This window comes from Sminthopsis crassicaudata, chromosome 4 (genome assembly GCF_048593235.1).
Source record: "Sminthopsis crassicaudata isolate SCR6 chromosome 4, ASM4859323v1, whole genome shotgun sequence".
NCBI classification, from domain to species: domain Eukaryota; kingdom Metazoa; phylum Chordata; class Mammalia; order Dasyuromorphia; family Dasyuridae; genus Sminthopsis; species Sminthopsis crassicaudata.
In genome coordinates, this window is record NC_133620.1 from 22,218,730 (window position 1) to 22,244,928 (window position 26,199).

Consider the following 26,199-nt stretch of genomic DNA (forward strand, 5'->3'; position numbering starts at 1 on the left):
GTTACATTCCAAACAAATTGTTTTTACATTGGTTTTTAAAATTGTTGAGTTCTAGGTTTTCTCCCTCCCTCCCACCCACAATTAAGAAACCCCGTTTGTTTTTTCCCAATTAAGGGAAAGGTCCTCTCCCTCTTACTTCCCCAAACCCTGGACAAGAAGAGCAAAGGCTCTAGTGGCATTTGGCCCCTCCCCCCCTGCAGGAGCCTCGCTCATCCTGAGCCTCTGGGAGTGGCCGCTCAAGAAAAATTAAAGAGGAAAAAAAAAAAAAGAAAAAGAGACCAAAAAAGGTGAAATGCTGTATTTTGATCCACACTCAGTCCCGTAGCGCTCTCCATCACAACCATTGGAACTGGCCTGAATGGTCTCCTTGTGGGAGAAGGCGGCGCCCATCAGGACTGATCCTCACACGGCGATCTCCAGGTCCTGCTCACTTCCCTCAGCATCGGTCCCCGTCAGGCTCTCCAGGCCCCTGAGATCCTCCTGCTGGTCGTTTCTTACAGAGCAGCAATATTCCACAGCCTTCATACCCCACCACTTACCCAGCCATGCTCCCATGGACGGGCCCCCCTCAGTCTCCGGTTTCTGCCACAAACACTTTTGCACCCGTGGGTCCCTTTCCCTTCTTTAGGATCTCTGGGATCCAGGCCCAGTAGAGACACTTTATTTTGATTTTTAAAAAGAAATTCTTGGCCATAAAGGACGTCTCTTAGGGTGGGGCTGGGGGAGGGCTCAGAAAGAATTTGAATCAGATGAAAACAAAAGATAGCAATGAAAACATTCCTTCCAAGCGGACCAGGAGAGGCTCCTGGAGGAGAGAGCCCGAAATACCTGCGGGGGCCCTGGCCGGGGAGTAAAGCCGGCCCACCTTGGGGCGTGGGACCCGCTCTTGGGGGGCCACACTGGGATTCGGCTGGGCCCTGAGACAGGGCGGCTCCAGAGAGTTCCAGGAGCAGGGAACCGAACCAGGGGAAGAGTTAACAAATGGAAATCACCATCAGACGCCATTAAACTGCCAAGGTCAAACCGGTCCGGGAGAGAAAACTCGCCTCTCCTTCAGGGGGCTGCCGATACCTGAGGTGGCGGCTGCTTTCCCCTGTAATCGGGCTGGATGCTCAGCAGGAGGGGGATTTCTTGGGAAGGAGCAGGGACGGGAGCCACAAGAGCCCAGCAGGGGGCGCTCCCGTCTCTTGCTGGGGAAGAGGAAGGGGGCAGCTAAGGGGGTGTTTGTGCTGGGCCGGGGCGGGATGGATCACATCAGGGGGCTTGGAGGTCAGCCTGCTTCTTCTTGAAGGATTAATTCTGATCACGCTCCTCTGCATCCTCTTCAATCCATCAGTGACTGACAGACCGACAGACAGATGGCAGAGGTTGCAGGGACTTTGAAGCCCAGCCCCTTGCGCTTCCCACTAGAGAGAAACTACAAGCCCCAGCGTGCATTGCAAGGGCGAGTCCGGGACTTCCCCTTTCTCTCCAACTGCTCCTCCTTCGGATCTTAGTCCGGCCAAGAACTCCAAATCCCGGCGTGCGACGCGGTCCCTCAGGGAAACTCCAAGTTCCGGGATGCATTGCGCGGGGAGCTGGATGGAGGTGTGGCGACTCCTCTCCCGGTCCCCTCCTCGCTTTTTTTCAGCATGACAGCTGATGCTTCGCGCCCCATCGGGAAAGCTCCGAGTCCTGGATGCATTGAGCGCTTATGCGAGCGGATAGCGCTCCGACTGCCCTCTGTCTCCCCACCTTTCCGTCTGGCTTCTCTGCCTGCTAGGGACTCCAAGTCCCGTCATGCATTGCGCGGCGGCGCAGACTACAGCTCCCGACATGCCGCTTCCGGAAGGCTCCGCCCCCGCGACCGCTCCAGTCAGGCGACGCCGCGGACAGCTCCGTCCACGTCGGGGTCCTCGCGCGGCCGGGCCTCCTTTGAACGGCTGTGGCGGGCGGGTAGGCGTCCCGCCGCGGCTGCCGCTGCTGCTCCCGCCGGCACCATGGCCACGGCCTCAGCCTCGGCCGCCGCCGGCGCCCCGGCGCCCCCGACGCCTCCGTCGTCCTCGCTCCCAGGTCCCGGGAACGCCCGCTCCCTGGCCAGCTTGGAGCGAGACATGCTCTGGCGGGTGAGCCGCTGGGGGCGGGCACGTGGGGCGGGAGGCGGGTGGGGAGGACGGCCGCGTGCGCCCCCCGGACCCCGACTGCTCCGCTCGGGGAGGCAGGACCGGGGGGCGGGGGCTTTGGCAAACTTCCGAAAGTCCGAGTGTCCATCTCCCCCTCCCCCAGCCCTGCCTCCAGCCCTGACGTCTCTCTGGGGCGCCCTCCTCTCCGTGCTCCTCCTGAAGCCTCCATCCTCTTCCCACTGTCCTCCCTGTCCCCTCACTCCTCCCCTGCCCTGTCCCCCATCCCTCTTCTGGCTTCCTCTGGCCCGGGGCGCTCAGCCGGGGGACCCTGCCCCCATTCCCCACTGGACAGAGGAGGGGCCTGAGGCCCGGAGCTCCCTGCTCTTGGTGGGCCCAGCCCCTCCCCCTCTGTCTCCGCTCTCCTCTGAGAGCTTGGTGTGGTCCAGGACCGGAACTCAGGCTCAGTGCTCCCTCCTCCCCTCCTGCCCGGCCTCCACTTCTCTTTGGACCCCAGCACCCCCCTCCCCCACCTACTTGTAGCCTACTCATTCATTCATCCAATACACATTTATGAGGCACTTACGGTGTACCTGACTAAGCTGGGGAAACTGAGGCCAAAGTTGGCCCTGCCCCCAGGGAGCTTCCTGGCTAAGCTCAGCCGCTGCCGCCCCTCACCCACGTGCCCGCGGTGCCCGCCGGCCACCCTCACCCTGCCGGTCCAGGCGGTTACCAGGAGCGGCCGTCCTTGGGGCCCCCCCTGCTGCGCGGCTGTGGGTCCGTTCCCAGCTGATCCAAGAGCCCCAGGCCCTGTGGGGGGGTGGGGGGGAGGGGCCCCGGGGAGGGCAGGAGCTTTGGGGCCACCCAGTTTGGAATGGGACCTCAGCCCTCTGCCCCACCCCCGTCTCCCCCTCTCTGCCTGGGACCCCTGGGGATGGGGGAAGGGCGTCAGCCCATGTTCTGCTCCCCCTGCACATCCCCCGGTTGTGTCCGGGCCCCCCAGACTCCCCAGCTTAGGGCGAGGGGGGAGCCCAGGCTCTTGGCAGCTTCCTGCTGCTATGGGTCCGGGCGCTGCCCGCCTGACCCCACAGGAGGCTCCCCGGTGCCCCAAAGCTGCCCCTGGGAGGGGGCTCGGGGCGGGTGGAGAGGGAAGCTTGAGCCCCTTCAGTGCCCGCTCCTGCCCGCCCCCGCAGCCTCTGCAGAGCCTTCCTCAGGCAGCCCCCTGGGTGATGGCGGCAAAGCGGCGGGCACAGGCAGCATTTGGCTGGCAGAGGGCAGATGGAGCTGACTTAGAAAGGCGCGGTTTTGCCCCGGCCGCTGCCCGCTCCCTCGCCTGTTTTTGCAGGTGCCTTGTACGGTTGGCAGCCTGTGCACCTGCCCGTCACGGTGCCCTGGCCAGGCCTGTTCCCCGGTGGGGCTCGCTCTGCCTGGGGGGGGGGCTGGGGCCAGGCTCACTCCTGACCTGGGGGGGCTGGGGCTTTAGCTTGTTCCCCGGGTGGGGGGGGGGCGCTCTGCCTGGGGGGGGGGGCTGGGGCTTCAGCGTGTTCCCCTGGGAGGGGGGGGGCCTGGGGCTTCAGCGTGTTCCCCGGGAGGGGGGGGGGCGCTCTGCCTGGGGGGGGGCTGGGGCTTCAGCGTGTTCCCCGGGAGGGGGCGCCGCTGTGACTGGGGCCTCTGGTTTCCGCCCAGGTGCTCGGCTGGAGAATCGCCACCAGCGTGGTCTGGTCCGTGCTGCTTCTGCCCGTCTGCACCGGGGCCTTCGTCTTCTTCAGCTGCCTCAACCTCCTGCACCCCGTCCAGTGGGTCTCGGGTCAGTAGCCGCCGGGGGGCGCGGGGCCGGGGAGCCCCGGACAGAGTCGGGCCGGGCCGTGGGGCGAGGTGCAGGCCCCGGCCGCGCTCCCGCCCCCGCGGTTCTGGCCTCGGGACCCAAGGAGAAATGGGCAGAGCGGCTCCGGGGGCTCTTCTGCTCTCCAGGAGGGGGCGCTCCGAGCGCTCTGCCTTTTTCCAGATTAAGTCTGGACAGTGGAAAGCTCTGACAAGGGTTTGGTCTGATGGGCTGGTGCGCCCCCTGCTGGGGACCCTGTGCTAGCCAAGGGGCGTCTCAGCTGGGGGGCTGCCCTTGTCCTCTTCCCAGCCCCCGGCACGTCCCTTCTCTCCCTGTGTGCACGATGGGGGCCCTGACCCCCCTCCCGCCTGTGGCCGGGCCCCTTCGCTCTTGGGTCACTCGGGTTTCGGGAGTGGCTGTTAGACAGTGGCCGCGAGGGAGGTCCCGGGATCTGCAGGGAAGTGAGTGGGACCCCGGCTCAGCGGCCGCTTGGAGAGCTGCTTGTTCTTCAGACTTGAGTTTTTGAGACCGAGGGGGGGCAGTGAGAGCTCGCCCCCCCGGGATTGGGGCTTTGAGGAGAATGCGGGAGGACGCTCCGGGGCCCGGGGCGAGCCCCCCCCAGCACCCCCAGGGTCCCGTAGAGGGCTTGCGTTTTGCTTTGCCCTGGGCCCCTTCAGGCTCTTTCCCTTTCGCCGTGTCCGGGACATCCCGACCCAAAGCCGGGAGGGCCCCGAGGCCGGGGCGGCCGTCGTCTCTGTGAGGCAGCCCGGGCTCCTGTGAGCCCCTCTCTCCGGCGGGGGGCCGAGGCCGCCCTTCCGTCCCCACGCGTCCTCCGGCCGGCTGCGGCGGTCACGGCTCCCCGTCCTGTTTCAGACGCTCTCCACGACCTGTACGGCTCCTGCGTCCTCTCCTCCCTGCTGCTGCTCTCGGCGCTGGTCGTCGTCATCGGCGTCTTCAACATTGAGTTCTACACAGGTGAGGGCGGCCACCATGGGGGGGGGGGGGGCTCCTCATCCATCCTCACCTGCCCTGCAGTCCGGCCCTCGGGCTCAGCGGCCCGGGAGGGGTCCCGAGCCCCTCCACCCTCCCCAGCATCCCCCACCCACGTCCCTGCCTTCAGCGCTCGTCTCCCCTTCCCCTCCTGTCCGGCGCCCGGAGCTGAGGGCCTGTGAGGCTTTGCCTTCTCCGCCCTCCGCGCCAGGCTGGGACCCCTGGAGGCTCCGCTCAGAGCCGCGTTCTGCCGGCTTGTCCGGTCTTGGTCCGGGCAGGGCACGTGCGTCCCTGTAACCGTGGGCTTTAGCCGCTCGGCATCTGTCCACGCTGCGCAAAGCCGGAGCTGGGGCTGCTTCCGGGGCCCCTCCCCCTGCTCCTCGTCGGCTCTCTTTGGAAAGCCCCCCATGTCTCAGGCCCCGCCCCGGCCTCTCTCCGCAGTGGTGCCGTCCATCCCCTGCTCCCGCCTGGCCCTGATCGGGAAGATCGTCCACCCCCAGCAGGTGATGCACTCCCTGGTGCACTCGGCCATGGGCATGCTGATGGCGTGGTGTGCGGCCGTGATGACCAAGGACCGCTACCACGTCCTGGCCGTGCCCTGCACCGACTCGGACAGGTAACGACGGGGCAGCGGACGGGGCTGGGGGGGAGGTCCTGCTCGGCCGCCGACCTCGGGCGGGGCCCAGCCCCTCTCTGGCTCTCGGCCGTTCTGGGCCCGCGACCGTAGAAAGTCCAGGGGAGCACGCGAAGCTTTCCCTCGGGAGAGGCTCTGAGAGCTGTGGGACGTGGAGGCTCCCCAAGGAGGCCTCGTGGGCCGGGGAGCCGGAAATGCCGCCAGCTGTGGCCGGGGGCGGTGCCCCGGGGTCGGGGGGTCTCTGGGGAGGAGTTTTCTCAGTGGTTCTTGATCCCTCCGAGTGGCTTCAGCTTGTCTTGGGCCTGAGAGCCGGCTTGGTCAGGAAGGAGGGCACTGCCAGGGCCCCGGGGATGGCCTTCCTGCCCCCTTGGTGGGAAGAGCCATTAGGAAAAGTCCTCTTAGCTTAAGTGGGCGTGGCGCTGCTCTGGCTCTCCCCGCTTCTCACCCGAGCTACCTTCTGGGATCCCCACGAGAGCAGCCAGGGAGATGTTTGTCCCCATTCTGTGGATGAGAAGGTTGAGGCCGAGAGGAGGTAGAAAGTGTTTGGAAACCGTGGCACGGACTGGCTGAGCTCCAGGCTCTCTGATTCGCTGATCCCCTCCTGCCCCTTCCTTTCCCACCTTCCTCTTCTGCTATTCTCCCTGGAGGGGCCTCTGCTTTCTTGGAGGCTTTGCCAGCCGGGGGGGTGCAGGTCCCAGCAGACTTGGAGGCCCGTGAGCTGCTCGGGTGCCTCCGGCCGGGGAGAGAGCGTGCCCCCCTGCTGAGAACAGGGCGTGTCCCGGGGCTGCAGCCGCTCTTGGAGCCAGCTGCAGGGGGACGCGCCCCCTGTGTCAGGCTGAAATATGTCACCGTTTCCCAGAGACTTGGCCATTTTTGGGTGTCTGCCAGCCTAGCGGGTACAGTTGGCCTTCAAGGCCCTGAAGCTCTTGGCCAAAGATGCGGGAAGCGGGAGCCTCACGTCCGCTGCTCTGTGGCCCTCCTGGAGCCCGGGCTGGGTGGGCTCTGAGTGCCTGGAAGGGGGAGGTGCCAGGGGGCAGCAGTGCCGGCTCACCATGTGGGGCGTGGCTGATGGGGGACTCTGGCTGCTTGGCCCTCTGCTTTTAGGGTGGGGCCCGAGGGAGGGGGCCTGGGGAGATGCTCACTGTGCCCTGCCTGGGGGTGCTCGCGGGGGCCCCCATCCCCCACCTCACTGCCCGTCTCCTTCCAGCCTGGAGAGCAAGGCCGCCCGGGCCTGCCTGAACGAGCATCACCTCTTTCTCCTGTTGGCCGGAGCCTTCATGGGCTACAGCTACAGCCTCCTCTACTTCGTGAACAACATGAACTACCTGCCCTTCCCCATCATCCAGGTGAGAAGCCCGAGCGCCCCCGTCCCCGGGGCTCCCGTCCGGCCTGGAGGAGGAAGGGCTGGGCCCTGGGGAGGCCACCACGAGCTGGCACGGTAGAGGCCTGTGGGCCTCTGCCCCAGCCTCTGAGGAGGGGGGGCAGTGCCCCCTCCCCGCCTCCTTTCCTCACCTTGGCAGTGAATATCTCTAGGGACTCTTCTGATCCCCAGAGTCCAGTAGTCAGCACAGTTAAGCACCTACTATGTGCAGGCCCTGGGGGTGAAGCAGGCCTGCCCTGACGAGCTTCCATGCTGGGGGCATCGTATGGGGCCCCCAGCTGTGCATTGGTCTCTTCCTTTCTGGGACAAAAGGGCTCCTGCTGCCCGGGGGCGGCTTTCCCCAGGCTGCCTCCCGGGCTGAGGCGGGCGCTCTGCGCCTCTTGTCTTGCTCCTCCAGCAATACAAGTTCCTGCGCTTCCGGAGAGCTCTGCCCCTGCTGCTCAGGCACAGCGCCGTGGAATCCCTCTACCTGCTCAGGAACTTCTGCCTCTTCTACTACTTCCTGGGTGAGGATCTGGTCCCCGGGTGGCCCCTCACCTGCTCCCTCTGTCATCCTGGTCTGGGGGGCCCTGGAGGTCAAGCCGCTGCCCCTGTTATGGCGGGCGACTGCCCTGGGCCTGGCCTGGGATGACCAGAGCCCCTCTGCATGGCCCCGGGGTGCCAGGGAGGCTCAGGCCAGCCAGTGGCTGTGTGGTCCTGGTTCTGGCCGGCTTCTGGCACCAGTGCTTCAGATGCACTCCGGAGCTCAGAGCTGGAAGGGACCATGGAGAGCTCTCCCAACTCCGCCTGGGGCGACCTTGAGACTCTTGGCTCAGCATCCTGCAGCTGGGGCAGAGGGAGATGCAGGGCGTGGTTCTTCGGGGGCCTTTAGCTGTGAGCGCCCCACTGGGCTATTGCCCAGGCTGGCTCCTTCCCCTTGTGCGGCTGATGTGGTGCCCATCTTCCTAGCCAAGTATCTTTGCCAGTGCCACCCAGTGAGTGAGGGTGAGATGGGCTCCGACCCCTGGCCTCTCCTGCCCGCTGCTCCCAGAAGCCCCCTTAGGTCAGTGGGTGGGGGAAGGGGCCTTGGGCTCCTTTGTGCCCTCCCTGATTTAGCTTGGTGAGCAGGGAGAGCTGGGCAGCTGAGTCGGGAGACAGGGCCCCCCCCCACGTATTGTTCTGTTTGGTGACTCACAGGGACCTCTGCGCATCCCGGGTGCTGTCTGATTTGCCAGGGGTGCCAGGCAGACTTGTGGGCACAGCTCTCATCTATTTCCATCTTAGGAGTTAGGGAGCCTGGACACAAGCCAGTCACTCCATGGCATTTGTTTTAACCTCCTTCTGTATGCTTGGGCCTCCTCCCCCTGCTGGGGGCCCTTACCATTGTCTCAGGTCACTCCTGATGGCCGGCACCCCCCCCCCCCCGGCTGTGTGGGCCTTGAGCCGCCCCTGCTCCTGGCCCCTTTACCCCAGGTTAGTGCTGGTGATGTTGGGGTGCCGCAGAGAGAGCCTCTCTTAGAGGAAGCGTCTCAGCAGGTGTCATCTTGCAGTGAGACCAACTTCTGTCTCTGAGCCCAGGAGCCTGGGAGAGGAGCGTCCTCTTCAGAGCCCTGTTGCTCCCCGGGGCTCTCTCTGCAGTGGGGCCCAGCGTCCTTCAGACAGGATTCGGGGCTTTGCCCGGATTGACAGTTGGTTTGCTGTGTTCCCCCCCAGGCTACATCCCCAAAGCGTGGGTCAGCACCGCCATGGACCTCCAGAAAGATGAGTGAGTGACCGCTCTCCCCCTTGTCTCCCTCCCCCCTCCTCCTCTTCCCTCCTCGCTCCTCCTTTCCTGGGCAGGGCTGTAGAACAGAATTGTCGGCATCCCAATGACAGCAGGGCCGAGGGAGAGAAGTGTTGGGCAGGAGAGGCTTTCCGGGCTCTGTTAGCCCAGGAGACCCTGGGACGGCGGCCTTGGGGGAAGGCTCTGCAGGGGGCTTTAGGGGTTGGGGAGGACGCTCTGGAAGAGGAAGCCGAGGTGGAGGTGGGGGAACCTCCTGGACAACTTCCTGTGTGCTCGCAGGGGGTGTGACCGGAGGCCCGGCCGGGTGGGCTGCAGCCGGGCTCAGTGGGGCTGGGGCAGCGAGGTGAGGAGCGTGCTTACTTAACAGAGAGTAGGGAGCAATGGGTGAATTTTGCCTGTTCCTGGCTAAAGGCCCTGGGTCTGGGCCAGTGGAGACCCCGGCTCCCCTTTGCAGCCTCCTCGTTTTCTGGCCTCTGTGGGACCCCGCACAAGGCACCTGGTTGTTTCTGCCTCGGTGCCCTCGTCTGTAACAGCATCATCTCCCACGGCATTTATGGGGTCCCTTAGCACCCACAGAAGGCAGGAACCCTTCCCTCTTTCTGCTTTGATCTCACTGCTGGCAGTAGCCCAGATCTGGGGGGGATGAAAGGGGCGAGTCAAGATGGCGGCTTGGGGGAAGCTGGGGGTGGCAGCTGGCACACCTTAGCACGCCTGACACAGCGGGGTTCGGTCCGGGTGCTCGGAATGTAATGGAAGGGCATCCAATCCACCGGCTCAGAAATCTCATTGATTTATTTAGACGCCCCTCTCCCTGAGGAGTTTTTACAACTCATAAAGCTCGCTTATTAGTTGCTGTATTCAGGGCGTTTAGCTAGAGAGCGATCTTCCTCTCTGAAAGAGAGCTTCAGCTATTTTGGGGGGCGTGCAGCTGGGGAGGGGTCTCCCCTTTGGGCCCTCTTGGAAGCCGTGGCTGGCACAGCTCCTGCGCGCGTTACTCGGTGATTTCCCTCTTCATTGACTCGCTCAAACTGGCGGAACGGTTTAAAAAAAGTAGGAAGATGCCTGTGAGCACGAGGAAGAAGCTCCCAGAGAACAGGGGCTGACGTGGGCCCCCGAGTTTATCTGGGAGGTCAGATGGGACGTCAGGGTCTCCTGGCCTGGCGGGCTCTTCCCAAGAAGTCCGAGGAGTATTGGACCCTCAGAGAGCCCGTGTCCTCGGTGTCTGCCTCGGCAGCGACCCATCTGGCTGCAGTTGCCAGAGCCCAGGGGGCATGGCTCTGAGTGCCGGGCACTGACCATTGGGATCCCTGCCGCCAACGGTGGGCGCTCAGGGAGCCTCGTCTTTGGCAGGAAGCAGCCTCCCCTGGACAGCCTGAGCGGACTCTTGGACCTCTCCTTGCTCTACCACGTCTGGCTCTGTGGGGTCTTTCTTCTGGTGACCTGGTACACCACTTGGGTGCTCTTCAGGATCTATGCCACGGAGGTCAGTGTCGCGGGGCCGCCCGCCGGCAGGGTTGGGGGCTGAAGGCAGAGCTGGCCCCGGCCCCAGGGGTCCCAGGGTAGCCTTGACATCCTTCGGGACGCGCTTGTGCTCGTGAGGCTGGTCTCCCCTCGGACTCTGTCTTTGCTGCCTCTGGCCCCTCAGGACCCAGGGTTTGGTCCCTAGTGATGTTTACGTATATAATGGAGAGTGGTCTGGTGGAAGGAAATGGGTGTTTGGGGGGCTTGCAGCCAGAGGCTGGCTGGGGTCCACTATATTGCAGGGGGTTTGGATGTCGGCTGGAGTGGAGGGCTCTGAGGTACCTTCTCACTAAACGTGCCTGTGGCCATCCTTGCAGACAGAGGGGGCAGGGTAGCTTTGGGGAGTTGCCTTGGGAGAGTTGCAGGAGCCGGCAGCTCTGACCTCACGCTCTCCTTCAGAGGAGTCGTTGGGCCAGGACCCCTTTTTTCCAGACTGTTGGTAGCCAGAGGTGAGCTCCGTGGCACGAGGGTCTCGTTTTCCTAACCCGTCTCTCTGATTTCAGGCTCACGCCTTCCCCGTTCAGCCCATGTTTACAGGAGATACGGAGGAATGCTTACCCAGAGTCCTAACCGGCAACACTCCCCTCATCATAAAGGTACCCGCTGCCCCCTGCCCCCAGCCAGCCTCTCCTGAGCCCCCTCCCACGGCCTCTCCGATTGCTTTGGTGCTGCCTTAGCTTTTGCAGGGAAGAGCTGGGCTCACACCTCCCTGGGCTGATCGTTTCTGCTGGGCAGGTCGAGATTTCTCCAGCCTTCATCTCGGTTAAGTGTAGCACGCCCTCCATGCCCCCCGATGAGCCGCTGTGGCCCCCATGAAGCCTCTGGGGGTTCCTGTCTGCGGGCTTACAGCGTCTGAGCTGGAGGGGCCCAGGGCGATGAGGGCAGCCAGGGGAGCCTCCTGGGTGCTAGGGCTGAGGCAGGGCTAGAACCTGGGCTCTGGCGCGCTCTTGCTCCTCCCTCGCCCCCGTTTCTCATGGCCTGGGCTGTTCTGCACTGCTCAGGCTCCGTTCTCCCCTGCAGGCAGATGGCCAGAGCCTCGGGGCAAGGGCTCTTGGGCACTTGTGCTCCCTCCTGCCTTGTCACCTTGAGCCCTAAGAGACCTCTGTTCATTGAGTTACTGGGGAGGGGCTTTTTAAGGATAAGATGAGAAGAGTAATTGAGCCGCTTTAGAGAGAGGAGTTTTTTTTTTTCCTTTTTTTTGACTTAAAAAAAAAATTATTATATATTTTATTTTTTTATTGAAGCTTTTAGTTTTCAAAACATGTAAGGATAACTTTTCAGCACTGACCTTTGCAAAACCTTGTGTTCCAATTTCTCCCCCACTCCCTCCCCTAGCTGGCAAGTAATCCAAGGTATGTTAAACATGGTAAAATACACGCAGATCCAGCATAGGCGTATGTACTTATACAATTCTCTTGCTGCATGAGAAAGATGAGATCAAAAAGGAAGAAAAATGAGAAAGAAAATAACATGCAAAAAACTAAAGAAGTGAATGCTGGGTTGTGATCCCCACTGGGCTCCCACAGTCCTCCTGAGAGATGCTGTTTAAGAGCAGATGCAGGCTGGTGCTGCCTTCTCAGCCCCGCTCAGTCACTGGGTAATGGGTAGGAGGGGCCTTTGATCGCTGGGCCTTCTGGACAGGGGACGGTCCAGGGACAAGCAGGGTCTTCTGAGCAGGGCTCTGCACACAGGCCCTGTGGGTTGGCCCTGGTTTGTCCAGGCCATTTGCGATGATCCAATGCACAAGCCGCCTCCCCTGCTGTGGCCGTGATGGGTTCATGGAGATGTGAGAGGGGGCTGCTTCCAGACTGACCCCCCAGCTCCAGAGAGCCAGTGATGGCCTCCAGGGGCCCGTGTGGGCAGCCGAGGAGCTCGCCTGGGGAGGGGGACTTGGGCAGCCACGTTCAGAGTGAGCAGGTGGCAGATGAGCGACTTCACAGCTTCTGCAACTCCAGAGTCTGTTTTGTGGGAGTAATTTCTGGGGTTTCTCAGCCCAGATTTTACGTATATCAGTGTTTGTCATATTTGTTCCCTGCTGGGAAGAAACTAAAGAATACAGCCAGGTCTATGGGAATGCGAGAATGGACTGGGCGCATGCAGGGTCTCAGAGAGGCTGAGAGCTGGAAGGACGCGCAGGGCCGATCAGGTCTTGTGACTTGTCTGGGGGCCTCCCGGCTGGTGGCAGGAGTGCACTAGGCCCCTGGCGGGACCGCCTCTGGACAGGGGACCGTCAGAAACCAGGCTGGCTTAATTGGCCTTTGTTAGTGGATAAAGGATCCTGGCTCTTAGTTTTTAGGGGCCCATTTGATTCTTCTGTGAGCAAGAGAAAGGAACTCTCTGGGTTGCCGCTTTCCCAGACACCACCCTCCATTATCATGGCTCCATTTAGTGCATTTGGGGGCCTGTCACTTGGGCTTTCCAACCCTGACCAGCGTGCGTCTGTCTGTCCCCCCAGTATCTGGCCCTGCAGGATCTCATGCTGCTGTCTCAGTACTCTCCTTCCAGGCGACAAGAAGTGTTCAGCCTCAGCCAGCCAGGTATCTCAGACTCCTCGGGCATGGGGGGGGGTTGGGGAGGGCTGTGGGGGTGAGAACTTGGCCCTGGCTGCTGCCCCCCCCCCCCTTTGCAGACCAGCCTGCTGGCCTTGAGCAGTGTGGGGCTACTTGGACTCAACAGGTTTTTCCCCTTCTTTTAAGTCTTTAGTACGTAAAGGGCAGGCTCTCAAGAGGGACGGGTTCAGAAGAGAAAACAAACATGAGAAATAGTGCTAAAAAGGACAATTCGTGACAGATTCCCAAGAGAAGCCATTGTCTGAGGGAAGGCCACGGTCTCCGACCTGATGGCTTCGGGTGAATGGCTCACGGCAAGTTTGGGGGGTAGCTGCACTGAACCCATCAGGAAAAGGATTTTAAATGAGAATGTTGTATTTTCTCCTTTGTTCTTCATTTTGCCTCTCCTCAAGGACATAACTAGTCAGTTGTGGGGAAAGAGACAAAGGCGTTGTAGAATTTTAAAGCTGAAAGGGACCTTTGAGAAATCTCATTTGACAGGTAAGGAAACTGAGGTTCCCAGAAATGACTCAGCCAAGCTCACGTGGCTGACGAAGGGCAGGGCCGAATTGAAGACTAGAACTCAATGTTTATGTGCTTTTTTCTCTGACGCTCTTTCCTGTCCAGAAAAAAAGGCAGCCAGCCTGGGAGCCTCATGTGAATGTGGGGCTCTGCACTGGTCGATCGCCTCTGGGAACCAGGTGCCCCCCACAGACCCTTCTAGCCCCGGCTTGTCGAAGTCTCGACATCTTAGCACGAGGGTGGGGGTGGGAGTCCCCTTAGCAAGGGAGAAAGCAAGCCAGCCAAGCTCCTAGATCTTCCAATGAGGGGAAACGTGGGCACTCTAGGGAAGCTGGGACGGCTTTAAGGAGGAAGCCAGCAAGCGTTTACCGTGTACCAGACACCAAGCTAAGGGCTAGGGACACATCGAGGCAAAAAGAAAGTCAGCTCTTGTCCTCCGGGAGCTTGTGTCCTTTTTTCTTCTCTTTTACATAGAAGTAATAATTTCCCCAGTTGCGTGGAAAACATTTTTTACTTTTGTTTTTAAAACTGAGTTCCAGATTCTCCCCCCGCCCCCAGCCCTCACATCGAGAAGACATTTGTGAAGTGTGTAAACATTCTGTAAATGTCATGTTGCAAAAGAAAACAGATTTCTCCGTCGGTCTCCCTCCCTTGCCAGAAAAAGCAAGCTTCAGTCTATTCGGACACAATCAATTGTTTCTTTGTGGACAGGATTTTTCATCCCGAGTCCTTCAGAGTAGTCGCGGATCGGTTGTACTGCTGAGAACAGCCAGGTCATTCACAGCTGGCCGCCCCGTCCTGCTTTGGACTCGGTCCTTTCCTTCTGCTCGAGTTCACGGAGGTTTTTCTGAGAGCATCCCGCTCATCGTTTCTTGTAGAAAAATAGTGTTCCCTCATAATCACAAACCGCAGTTGGTTCAGTCAGTCCCCACTTGATGGGTGTCCCCTCGATTTCTAATTCTCTGCCCTGAGAAAAGAGCTGCTGGAAGTATTTTTGTACAGAGGTCCTTTTCCTTTTTAAAGATGTCTCATCTGGGACGGGTGCCTCATAGTGGTAGTGGTCAGTCAAAGGATTTGTGTGATTTTGCAGCCCTTTCGGCATAGGCCATATTTTTTGATTATGTCAGTTGGGAAATGGGTCTTATTCTTTATAAATTTGACTCAATTCCCTCTGTGTTTGAGAAAAAGAGGCCTTCAATCGAGATATTTGCTTCAAAATTCTTTTCCCCTGTGACTTGCTCCCTGCAGGAGGAATGAAGAAGAAGGGGCATGGCCCCCTCTCCCCCTCCCCCCGCCTTGTTCAGGCTTCCCGTGTGGTGGCAGCTGGCTGAGATCTCGGGTTCTTTTGATTCGGAGTACTGTCGTGTCATGATGTCATGATGGTCATGTTGGCTACGATTTTTGTTTTGTTTTGTTTTATTTTGGAATTTTTTATGTTTTTTTTTTTTTTTTTTTTTTTTAATTCAATAGTATTTTATTTTTCCAAAGATGTGCAAAGATAGTTTTCAACATGGATCTCTGGAAAGCCTTGTGTTCCAAATTTTTCTCCCTCCCCCCCTTCCCCAAGACAGAAAACAATCCAGTACACATTAAACATGTGCAGTTCTTCTAAACAGATTTCCACATAGATCAAAAAAGGGGGGGGGAATGGGAGAAAAAGAACAAACAAGCAACAAGAAAAAGGGGAAACGCTGTGCTGTGATCCCCACTCAGTCTTCCTAGTTCTCTGGATGCGGATGGCTCTCTCCATCCCAAGTCCATGAGGGGTTTGGCTGCGTTTTTCAGGCTGTTCTCTGATCCCCAGGCGGGCATCCCCACAATTGGGTAGCCATCTCTCGTGAGTGTTTGGCCCTGCTAAACGACTTAACTCAGAAGCTTGTGACATACCAAGAAGCTGCCGCCACCAATGGACGAGTGAAGCCCCCATCCAGCCCTGTGGAGCCCAAGAAGCCCATTGTGATGGAAGGTAACTCAGGGCACCCCACAGACTGCCTCCCTGTTCCCCATAATCCTGCCACGGGCCCCTTTACTGTCCCCCAATACCCCCCAGTATTGGCTGCTTCACTGTCTTCCCTGTCTCACTATGATAGGCTGCCTTGCTGTCCCCCCAAATCCTTCCATGGCTGTCTTGCTGTGTCCCCCAATCAGCATGGACCACCTTGCTCTACACCCCCCCTTCCACTGCTGCGTCCCTTCCCTCTTGGCATCCCCCCCAGTCCCCATGAGCCCCTCTCCATCCCCCCTTGGCTATTTCACTGCCCCCTTCCTGTCTCCGAATCTGAGGGTAATAAGTGGCTCCCAGCTCCCCATCCTAGAGAGCTTTCCCCACATTCTCCAGTGGGCCAATGAGCCCCCTTTTACAGATAGAGAAACCGAGGCTAGGAGAGCTTGAACGGCGTGTTCATGATCCTGGCTTGCCGAGTGCCAGGCCTGGTGGTGAGCTAGGCCCTGTTGGGCAGCCTGACACGGCCCCACTCTGGAGCCTCATCATGCCTGTTTGCCTCTCTCTGCCTGGGCTGGGAAGTCTCCCTGCATTTCCGGGGAGTTCCTCAGAGCAGAGGAAAGCTCTCTGACCCCTTGGGGCTTTTTTTGCAGAAGAAACTGCCTTTCACACTCCCAAGGCCAGTCTGATGTCAAAGGCTCTGATGCCGTCCCTGGTGAAAGCGTCCCTCTTCTCCCCCAAGTTTGCTTCTCCCGACACCCTGAATCCGGTCTGCTCTCCTTACGGGGACAGCGTGGGCAACCGGGCGATGGGGATGCTGGATATCAAGTCTCCTCGGCACGAGGGCCACCAGAGCCCCCAGCTGACCAGGAGAGGCCCCCGACTGTGGACTTCCCTCACAGGTGAGGACGGGCCCTGCCCCCCCGGGAACTTCCACTCTACCGGGGACCCTGCCAGAGCTGACTGGCCTGGCCTGGAGCTTGGGGAGAGCTGGCGCTGGGACGGAGGGGGCCCTGGAGATTATGCTTTTGTTACCGTGAAGCAAACTTAAACCGACTGCCCCCATCCCTTGCTTTCTCTCCTTAGACCCGCAGGGCAATGGGCCCCGGAGCCCCCACTCGCCTCCCCCCATTCGTCATGAGGTCCGACATAAAGGCAGGGGCCCGTCCTGGAAGCTGTGCCAGTGGCTGCAGAGCAAGCAAGAGCAGGTGCGTGGGAGCCGGGCCTTGGGAGGCTCCTCCGGAAAGGGCTGACTGTGTCCTGAGGACCCTGGCTCTGGGCCGGCATGGAGGCGTGGGAGCCTTGGAGAGATGGGAAATGGATCTCCTGGGAGGGGGGCCCGAGAGCGGCAGGAGTGGGGACGCCCCATGTGTGCGCCAGGCCCCGGCTGCGCCCTTGAATCACTTCCTGTCAGCACAGGCGCCCTTCCTGCTTCCCAGAGTCACACAAGGGCCTGAGTGGCTTGAGCGTTGGGTCCGGGTTGGTTGAAGTGCACCCAGGGCACAGCAGAAGGAGTGCCGGCTCCGTGGGTCCTGGGTGCGAACCTCTACCATGAGGTCCCTGAGGCCCTGGACAAGGCCTGCCGCTCCCTGGGGTCTCAGTTTGTTCCTCTGCGAGATGGAGTCTCTCTCTGAGGGTTGTTTGGGCTCCGGGTGGTGGCTGACCGTCAGGGGGACACTGTGCCTGGGACTGGTACCTGAGGGGGTGGGCACAGGGGCGCTGGCGTGGTGAGCTCCTTGAGGGGCGGCCTTGGTCATGAGTCCTGATCAAAGGTGCTGCCCTACGGCCCGGCCCTCAACATGTTTTTTTGTGCAGGTGAAGAGCTTCCTGGCCAAACGTGTGCTGATTGTGTACTTTTTCAGCAAGGTGAGGACCCAGTACTGGGGTGGGATCGGAGAAGGGGGAGCGGGACAGACGGCCTGGCCGAGAGGCGCTGCTCCTCCTGCTGGGGCCGCCGCATGGCCCAGCGGGTGCTTTTTAAAAAGGGCAGGGTAGAAGAAAGGCCATCTTAGCACGCGACTCTTCAGCCCCTGAGAGCTTTGGAGACGAGGGAGACTTGAGAAGTCCCTTAATGGGAGTTCTCATTTCACGGATGGGAAGGACTGCCCCGAGAGCCTGCAGCCGGGCCGGGGTCGGTGCCAGCGGGGCCTCGGGGCTCCTGAGAGCCCGTCTGGGGCCGCTGCGCGGGGGCCGCAGGTCTGTGACAGCCTCAAAGTGAAGTTGCTTCTCTTTGTGTCTAGCATCCGGAGGCCTCCATCCAGGCGGTTTTTTCAGATGCTCAGATGCACATCTGGGCATTGGAAGGTAAGGGGCCGTTCCCCCCGAGCGCGGGTGAAAACCGTTTTCACTTTGTCTTTTACCCTTGTGAGTTTCCAGTTCTCTCCCACTCTCCTTCCCCTCCCGGTCCCATGTGGGCCAGGGGACTTGCTGAGAGTCACGCGTGTTCAGTCGTACAAAAGTATTTCTATGATGGTCACATTGGGAACGAAAGCAGACCAAAACCCCCAGAAAAACAAAGTTTAAAACCAGTGACGTGTGGTCGTTGCTCAGACCCCACCAGTTCTTTGTCTGCTGGGGGAGGGCTTCTCCCAGCCAGGGCAGGAGGGAGACGCTGAACGTCCGTCCAGCTGGCCCGGGGTCCCCGGGCCTGCCTCTGTGGTTGGCGGGAAGGGCAGGGCCCCGAGATCGCAGCGGGAGCCTCTGGCCTTGTCCCTGGGGCCTCGCCTCCCAGGTCCCGAGGGAGGCAGCACCATTGCCGTCCGCCTTCATCAATCAGTCTGTCCCTCCTTTGAGGTCTGTCCCACCTGGTGGCAGCGTCCTTCACTGAAGACAGATTTGGAGTCGTCCAGACCACGCTCCCCACCATTCTGAGCACGCTGCTGACGCTGCAAGAGGTAAGGCACGCAGGCTGAGCCCCGGGGGCCTCTGAGAAGGGTAGGACCTCCTCGACATCACCCAGCCTGGACAGGGCAGCTCTGTGGGAGCTGGGGCTTCCTTGCCCCCTCCTGCCCTCATTTCCTGTGAGGACTTGTTACTGCACAGGGGAGAGCTGCCCCTTTTGTCCAGACCGTCTCTGTTTCTGTCCACTCTTTGTGCCTCTTTAACTGGGGAATGGGCTGCTGGTCACTTTGCTGAGCCCCTGGCTATGGGCTTGGCCGAGGAGTGGAGAGAGCGGCCGCCCTTCTCTAAGGAACCGGACGACCCCGGACCTCCCCCGCAGTTGGGAGACCATCCTGAGCGCAAAGGATTGTGGTTACGCCGAGCCTGGGCTTGGCCCCCGGCCAGGTCTTAGCTCTGGGGTCTCCAGAACAATTTGGCTCCGTGGGTCACGGAGAGGGGAGTGGCTACTGCAGGGCCCAGGGGTCAGAGCTTGTGCCAGGGATGAGGGGGTGAGAGCCCGTGGCAGAGTAGGGGCAGGGGTCCAGGGGTGAGGCCCCTCTCCTCAGCACCAGAGGAGAGAAGGGGGGCTATTTGAGAGATAACAAGGTGACATTGACAGGCCCTGGCAGTAGATGGGCTGCTGGGGGTCAGAGAGGGGAGAGTCAAGGTGACTCCTGGGGTGTGAGCTCTACACAAGAGGGAAGCTAGAAGGGGGTGACGGCCGAGGGGGAAAGGTGACAAGTTCTAAAAGGAAGCTGGACATGGGAGGTCCGCGGTGGAAGGAGCCGGGTGCAGGCCCGGGGAGCGGGCAGACACCCAGAACTGTTTTGGAGGGAAGGAGCGGGGTGAAATCCGGGCTCGGCTGTCCTTAGTCGGGCGCCTTGGGCGCTGCTGCCCTCCCTCCCCAGCTGAGGGAAGAAGCTGTGTCTGGGCTTGGTCACTCTCGGAGGGGGGTCTGCTTCTGAGCTTGATGCCCCGGCTGAGGGAGGCCGGCAGTCAGCGCCGTGCCCCCATGGGCACCTGGGAAAGAAGACTCTGGGGATCCTTGCCCCCAGTTACAGATGAGAAGACTGAGTCCCAGTCGTCGTGATGTTGCATGTTCTAATTGCTATTGCTGAATGTTCTAATGAGGGACTTTGCAAGAAGCTTAGGGAAACCCTCCGGCCTCGCTCGGTGCTGGCCCAGCGCCATTTGTGCATCTGCCGGCCTGCCGCTGGCTCTGCCTCACACCCTGCCTCTCACCCTAATGCCCGCAGGTGCTTTAAATGGTGCTGGGGGTGGTTCTGCAGGACCGTGACCAGCCTGGGGCTGCTTGGGTGACGAGCCGAGGCTGGAGCCTTTGGGTGGAAGGGGAAGCCGCTCCAGGAGCCTGGGCAGGCAATGCAGCCCCCACACCTCTTCTGAGCTGGGACTAGGACCGGGGTGACAGCCCAGAGGAACGGGCTTTTCTGCAGCCAGAGGTGTCCCACCGCTGACTGAGCGCCCGGGGGCCCACGTGGCGTTGGGTCCCATGGACCGGGCCGCATTAACCGGCTCTGAGCCGGCCGACATCTTCTCGTCCCTTAGGCAGTCGACAAACACTTCAAGCTGCCTCACGTGTCCAGCAGACCACCCAGGATCTCAGGGAGCCTCGTGGACACTTCCTATAAGACCCTGAGGTTTGCGCTCCGGGCGTCCCTGAAAACTGCCATATACAGGATAACAACCACTTTTGGGGAGCACCTCAAGTAAGTTTGGGTGGGAACCTTTTAGCCATCACCCAAGGTCTGGGACTTTGCCGCAGTCCTGGAGCCTGTTTGAGAATTATGGGGGTTCACAGTAGTCAGGGCTCCTTAGAGACTTTTCCAAGTCATGATAACCCCACTTGGAACCCAGAGGAAGGCCCCAGTCTGAAGTCCAATTATCAGGATGGATTGAGCTAAAGTCCTTAATTAATGAGTGGAGGATAAGCCTTGTCCAGGAACCTTTTCTCTCACAATTTAGACCCAGTACCAAAAAGCGGGGTCGGTTCATTTAAGGAGGGCCATGGAGGTGAGAAGCCCACGTTAGAGGGAAAACAGCCCCGGGAATGGGCGCCTGACTGAGAGCTGTGGGCCACAAAGGAAGGAGCCCCCCACAGACTAAGCACTGACGTGCCCTGACTTGGAGGAGAACCAGCCCTTTGGAAAGGTGCTTAATACTGACAGCCCCCAGATCAGGGCAGGTGTCCTCAGGAACAGCCAGAGACCTAGAGCTCCCCAGGCCCTCCTTGCAGGGGGCTGCCCTTCTGCTGAGGGAGAGGGGCCGGCAGGAGGCCCCAAGGGTCTGGGGCTTCCTTGGACCTTCTGTACTTTCACAGTCAGGGTCCCCCTCCCTTCTTATCCATACAGATAAGTGCCCAGAGAGGCAGGGCGGGCTGAAGGTGGGATAGTAGGCCAGACTCAGGCCTGTTACTTTGCTGTGATCTCATACTTTCTCCTCCAAAGCAAATATGTAAGAATAAGAAAATAGTGAATTAATAGATAAAAGCAAGAACTGACAAAGCATGAAAAACTTAATCTGAAAAAAGATAAGGAAAGCAGTCATCACAATTAGAAACACAAAGAATCTAGCAGAACAAGGGGACTTGCAAAGGGCAGAGTTTTCCAAGGATGTGGAGCTGAGGCTCATCATGCTGGTCTCTGCTGGGCCGGGCCTTCAGGGCAGTCCAGGCTGGTCACCCATTCCCTGCCCCTCAGCCACCTTCAGGACTCTTTGGGGCTCAGACTTCTGTTCAAACGGGCTCCTCAGAGCAAAGTCCGTGAGAGCCCTGCAGGGGGCTTCACAGATCTGTTTTGTTAATAGCAATGCTTTTGATAATAATAGCAAAGTCACATGGAAGAAAGGCATGGAGGGTCTTTACCCACATGAGAAAAATAACATCCTTTCTATACCCATTCTCTTCTGGGTAAGAGCAGAATCCCACCCACCACAGTCAGGTCTGAAAGTCACTTTCACCCTCTCGGTGGGGGACGATGACCTTTCTAGAGCTCCTTTTCAGGTTTGCAGACCACTTTGTTCAAGAGGGTTTGCTTGAGAGAGCATCCCGGTTTACATATGGAGAACCTGAGACTCAGTGCCTTTCTCACAAACCGTTTCCAAGGAAGTGGAAGAAGCAGGATTCAAACTCAGGGCCTGGAGCCCTCAGGTTTTGCCTTCTTTCCATTGCAGTGTGGGGATGGTATTAGAGGTGTTGCAGTCGGTGGTAATCTGGGGAGGCAGACTGGATCTGGGCCTTCATTTGTGTAAGGAACCTTCTGGTGAGGAAAGGCCCTCATCTAGTACAGGTTGGCTCCTTGCCTTAAGTGTCACTGGGCAGTTAAGTGACTCGTCTAGTTCCATGGTCAGGAGAGCTCAACAGCGGGACTGGTTTCCTGCTTTTGAGTCTTTGTCCTTTAACCACTGTATTCCTGAATCTAATAATAGCAGAGAAAGTTAATAGAAAAAGAATGGGATAGATTACCTAGCGACGTCTATATAAGATGGCTAGAAAATACAGTGATCTCAACAAAAAATGGAGACTTTGAGTTCATCAAGTTGTCAGTACAGAGAAATCCATAGATTTCTTTCAGACTCCGGTGCTACCAATTATACAAGAAAACACGATGAGAAACTTTTTCAATAGAAATAATTATTTGGGAAGTAATTTAAACATAGGTGATAATTATACAAGCAAATATCAAACTATTGGTAGGAAAAAGCAGCTAGAAATCCTTGGGACAGTCACTGTCCATGAATAAGTCGAGTCAACCTGGCAAAAAAGAAAGTATACCCAGAATACCGTATAGATTTGATATATTGCCAACCAAAATACTAGAAGGTGTTTCTTGTTGTTGTTGTTGTTGTTGTTTTGAGTTGAGAGTATAACTGTCCTGTCCCTTCTCAGTGAACATAATTTATTTATGCTTATTAGACTGGAAACCAGTAGCCTGTAATTCTAATCTTGTTTCTTTCTGTGAGACCTTGGAAAAGGGAACAGATGCTTATTAGACACCTACTGTGTGACAGGTGCAGGTACTGTATGAGATGCTTAACAAAGATCCCGTTTGATCTTGTAACTTGTCCCTCTCTGAACTTCAGGGGGGCTTCTCTTTCATCCCCGAGTAAACAAGTGTGAGTTGATAGGGCTGGAAACAGACCTCTTCTCGAGACTCATTGAGGTTGTTAAAATCCTTATAATTAAAAAACACTTTGCTCTTTCCTTCTTCCCTTTTGTCTTCCCTCCCTCAATATCTCTGTCTTCCTCAGCTGAGTCCTTAAGATCTTAACCTCTCTTTCCCAGTAAGGATTCCTCCTTACTAGGAAGAGCAGAATTTGGCTTGGGGGACGCTGAGAGTCCTTGGTTCCTTTTCTGGCTCCCTTGCTTTGAGAGACGATCATGACAGGAGTGTTCTGATAATGAAGGGGAACACAGAGAAATAGCACCCGGGCCCCAGCCCCTAGGACTGGAACTAGCTGAGAGACAAGAGCTGTGAATAGTTGGAGCAGGGAAGGGTCTCCAGCGTCCGAGAAGAGTGGCAGAAGGTTGTCTAGCAAGCTTAAAAGAGTGACTGGGAAAGACTGTCTGCCCACATCCCACCCTGGAAGAAGCCAGGTTGTCAGAACAGGCCCCCGGACAGTTGAGTCCAGAGCTGTTGCAGCCAGGCCTCCCTGGGCCAGCCCAGAGGGGTGCTCCCTCAGGACCACTCACTCTTATTTAGCCTGGTTCCATATGTCCTAGCTCACACACATCAAACTTATAAGTCCAGGGGAGGTTGGGGGGAGACCTTGAAGAACCACAGACAGAGACTGCTTCTCCAAAGGTCAGCCTAGGGAGTGTGGGACTGGCCAAGGTCGTCCTGGACTACTCTGTTGGCTGGGGGTCACCTGGCTGCCTTCCCCTCTCCCTTGAATGCAAAGAGAGCAGCAGCCCGCAGCTCGAACCTTCACAGGAGGGAGGTAACTTGTGGGGAGTACTCTGCAGCAGAATTAGAACCCAGAGCTGAGCTCCTCCTCCAGGTGCTTGTTTCTGCTCCTCATTCATTACCATGACCCTGAATTGCTCAGAAAAGTCTCAGTTTTCTTTCTTGCGGAAGATAATGGGGCAGTGTCCTATCCTTGGGTCAGTTTTGAGTAAAGAAGGTAGCTTAGCTCTTAAAAGAGAACTTCAGGGGGTGCAGTCCCAGGGGGGTGGGCCAGAGAGAGAGCTGAAAGGGGCTGTGGAGGCGTTCTTGTAGGAGGGCCTCGGCTTGGAGAGCCTGAGGTGTTGCAACATTGGCAAGGTTTCCCCTTGACAGCCCCACGGGTGATATTTCAGCTTATTGAGAGCAGCCCTAAGGGACCTTTTCCTGGCCCACTTCACAGAAGGGAAAGATGAGATCCGGGGCAGGGAAGGGGCTGGCCCAGCATCCCGGGACGGGGAGTGGTAGGGCTGGGTCCAAAGCCAGGTCTCTTCTGCCAGCCCGTACTGCTGGTGCATTCCGAACCAAAAGTACTGCTGGTGCATTCCGAACCAAAACTTTGTCTTCCTCAGAAGCCAAAAAGGTCACCTCACAGCATCTAGGTAGATTTGCCTTAATTGTCAGGACAGTGATAGATTTGGAGAGAATGAGAAAACCCTCAAGTTAGCCATCCTTGGTTCAAAGCGAAGGGAACTCGAACCCCTAAGCTGTTACCTTTGAAAACTCTTCCTGTGGGCCATTGTGTTGTAACGAAGCAGTTTGGTTTAAGGGATCTTACATGAAAGGCAATCCAGAAAACCCACAGCTCCAAGATAATGCAGGGGTCTGGTTCAAATCAAATAATAAAATCCAGAAAATTCACTGCCGGGCCCGGAGCCTCGAGTCCGAAGCAGGTTCCGCAGCAGACGGCCCCGTCCGGCGAGCGCTCTCGGGGCGGCTTGGCCGGGGCTCCCCGGCTTCTCCCCCTGCCCCTCCATTTCCGAGCAGAGCCTCAGACCTGGCGGAGAGCTCGGTGCCTGCTGAATTGTTCGGGGCGATACTGCCTTCGTGTTCTGTGCTTCACTTAATATGCTTCACGTAAAATAAGCTTATGCTTTGAATTTGTGTTTCATTCAGCGCGGTGCAGGCATCTGCTGAGCATCAGAAAAGACTTCAGCAGTTCTTGGAGTTCAAAGAGTAGTTAAGTAATAGAAACTGTGTTCATTACCCTGCTGATACTGCTGCAGATGGGACAGTAAATGTTCAGCATTCTTGGATCAGAAGAAAACGGACTAATTAGACGCTTCCTTTGTCGTGGTGGTTGCTTTGAAAACTATACTTTAATGGGAGAAATCATGGAAAGAAATTCTCAACCGAATAACAGAAAACTGCTTTTTTGTACTGATCACTTTTTTTTTTTTTTTTGGCTAGAGAGGGGGATAATAAAGTCTTTATTCCTCTCCGTGAGCATCCCTTGACAGCGGATTTGTCTCTTGTTCATAGAACTTGGAAAGTTTGAGCTCTTTCTTTTGAGGAAGTGGACGGTTGGTGCCCAAAGGTACCTGGGTGTTTTTTTTTGTTTTGTTTTTTGTTTTTTGTTTTTTTACAAAGAAGCACCACTACAGTGAGGAGGTGGCAGACTGCTGGAGAAAGACAGAGCCTATGGGGAAGGGCATGTTTTGTTAATCTGTCAGGTTGTGTTTTTGTTTATGGAGAGAGATTAAATTTGCGTGATTATCCAAAAGAGCCTTCTCCGCTTACAGATGCCGACTTGACATTCAGGAATGTGGAAAATTTCACTTCTTAAGTTACAAGATTAAACATAAACATTCATTTTTATGAAAAACAATTGACCAAAATCTGTGAATCGAACTTAGTGATTTGCTGGTAAATAAGCAGCGTATGAGTATTTGTTTTTTGGCCTCTGAATGGATTTGCTTTCTTTTTCCAAAATGGAACTTGATACAGCGGTAGAGTTTTTTAAAACAAGAGGAAAGTTTTGCTAAGGAAAAACACGGACGACTTTTTTCTGGGGATGTTTTTGGAAGCCAGATTTCGTTCTGTCAGGTTGCTTTGCAAAGCTCTGGGACCTTGGAGAGGGAACAGCCTTTGCTGTGTTGGCTGTTTAATTAAAATATATTGACCAAGAAACCATGTGCCTCTTGTCCACAAGGGTGGGGGCCCTTCCCGGCTTCCGGGGATGGAGGCTAGAGATCTCAGGGGTGGGTGTTGTGGATAAATTCCTGCGGATGATCTGTGGGCCCCCGCCCCCAGCTTGGAGCGCAGCATCCTGCACAGCATGTCCAATTGCCGGCTGTCGATCACTTTAAGATGGGCCGCTTCTGCCCCAAGGCCCTCTCCAGCCAGCACATACCAAACCAGGAGGTTAAGTGAATCCTGCTGGCCTTTCAAGTTTCCCTCTTTGTGAGCAAGGCCTCAAGTTTCGGCCCGTCGAGCGCTCTCCCCGCTTTCTCTGTTGAATTCCTAATGTGGGATGGATCTTTTTTTGTTGTTAATGTGAAAGTTGAGTTTTGAATATCATCACCTCTTTGCCTGGACCTAAACAAATGCCCCAGCTCGCCAGAAGACAATGGTCGGGCTGTGTCTCGTGGTCCAGGAAGCAAGGAGCATCAAGCGGCTTAGGTTCCCTTCCGGGAGAGCAGCATTCCGGGTGATGCCATTAAACAGGGCTGACGTACTTAACCTCTTGCTGCCCTGGGCCTGAATACAAGGTGATTTAAGCTTTGGAATCGAGTTCAAGCTGCTGACCCAGAACAGTTTTGCCATTGACCAGATGGTCTGGGGGAAGCAGCTCATCCCGGGGCACCTCTCGACACCAGGCCTGTGCTGAAGGCTCCCCACCCTCCCTTGGTCCCTAGGGCAAATGGAAAGATGGTCCTGGCAATGAACAAGAGGGTGTGGGCAGTGGTGATCCTTAATAGGGGGCCCCTCATCCCCTGTGAGGCGCCCCTTCTGCACCATCCGCCATCACTGCTCATCTGCCTGGAGCCCACGTGGGGCTGACTTGACCTTGACAACAGGCCCGAATACCCCAGAACGGCCCAACAGAAGTGGGCAGTCCCGACTGTTAGCCCCTCAGGTGGCCAGGCTGGGCACCTGTTTGTGATGCACAGAGGTGGTCTCTTAGTTGTGATTTTTG

General features: G+C 57.8%; 1 protein-coding gene across 1 annotated transcript; it reads left to right on the forward strand.

Moving 5' to 3' along the window:
* The first annotated feature begins 1,488 nt into the window (after positions 1-1,488).
* On the forward strand, positions 1,489-25,190 carry NDC1 (NDC1 transmembrane nucleoporin). The gene is made up of 18 exons (XM_074265860.1): positions 1,489-2,105; positions 3,786-3,906; positions 4,795-4,896; positions 5,353-5,527; positions 6,753-6,891; positions 7,324-7,432; positions 8,619-8,670; positions 10,039-10,171; positions 10,713-10,805; positions 12,665-12,746; positions 15,085-15,246; positions 15,876-16,124; positions 16,309-16,430; positions 17,038-17,088; positions 17,463-17,526; positions 18,016-18,116; positions 19,669-19,829; positions 24,177-25,190. The coding sequence occupies exons 1-18, from the start codon at positions 1,632-1,634 to the stop codon at positions 24,238-24,240; spliced, it is 2,454 nt and encodes an 817-aa protein (XP_074121961.1). The 5' UTR covers positions 1,489-1,631; the 3' UTR covers positions 24,241-25,190.
* Positions 25,191-26,199: the final 1,009 nt, after the last annotated feature.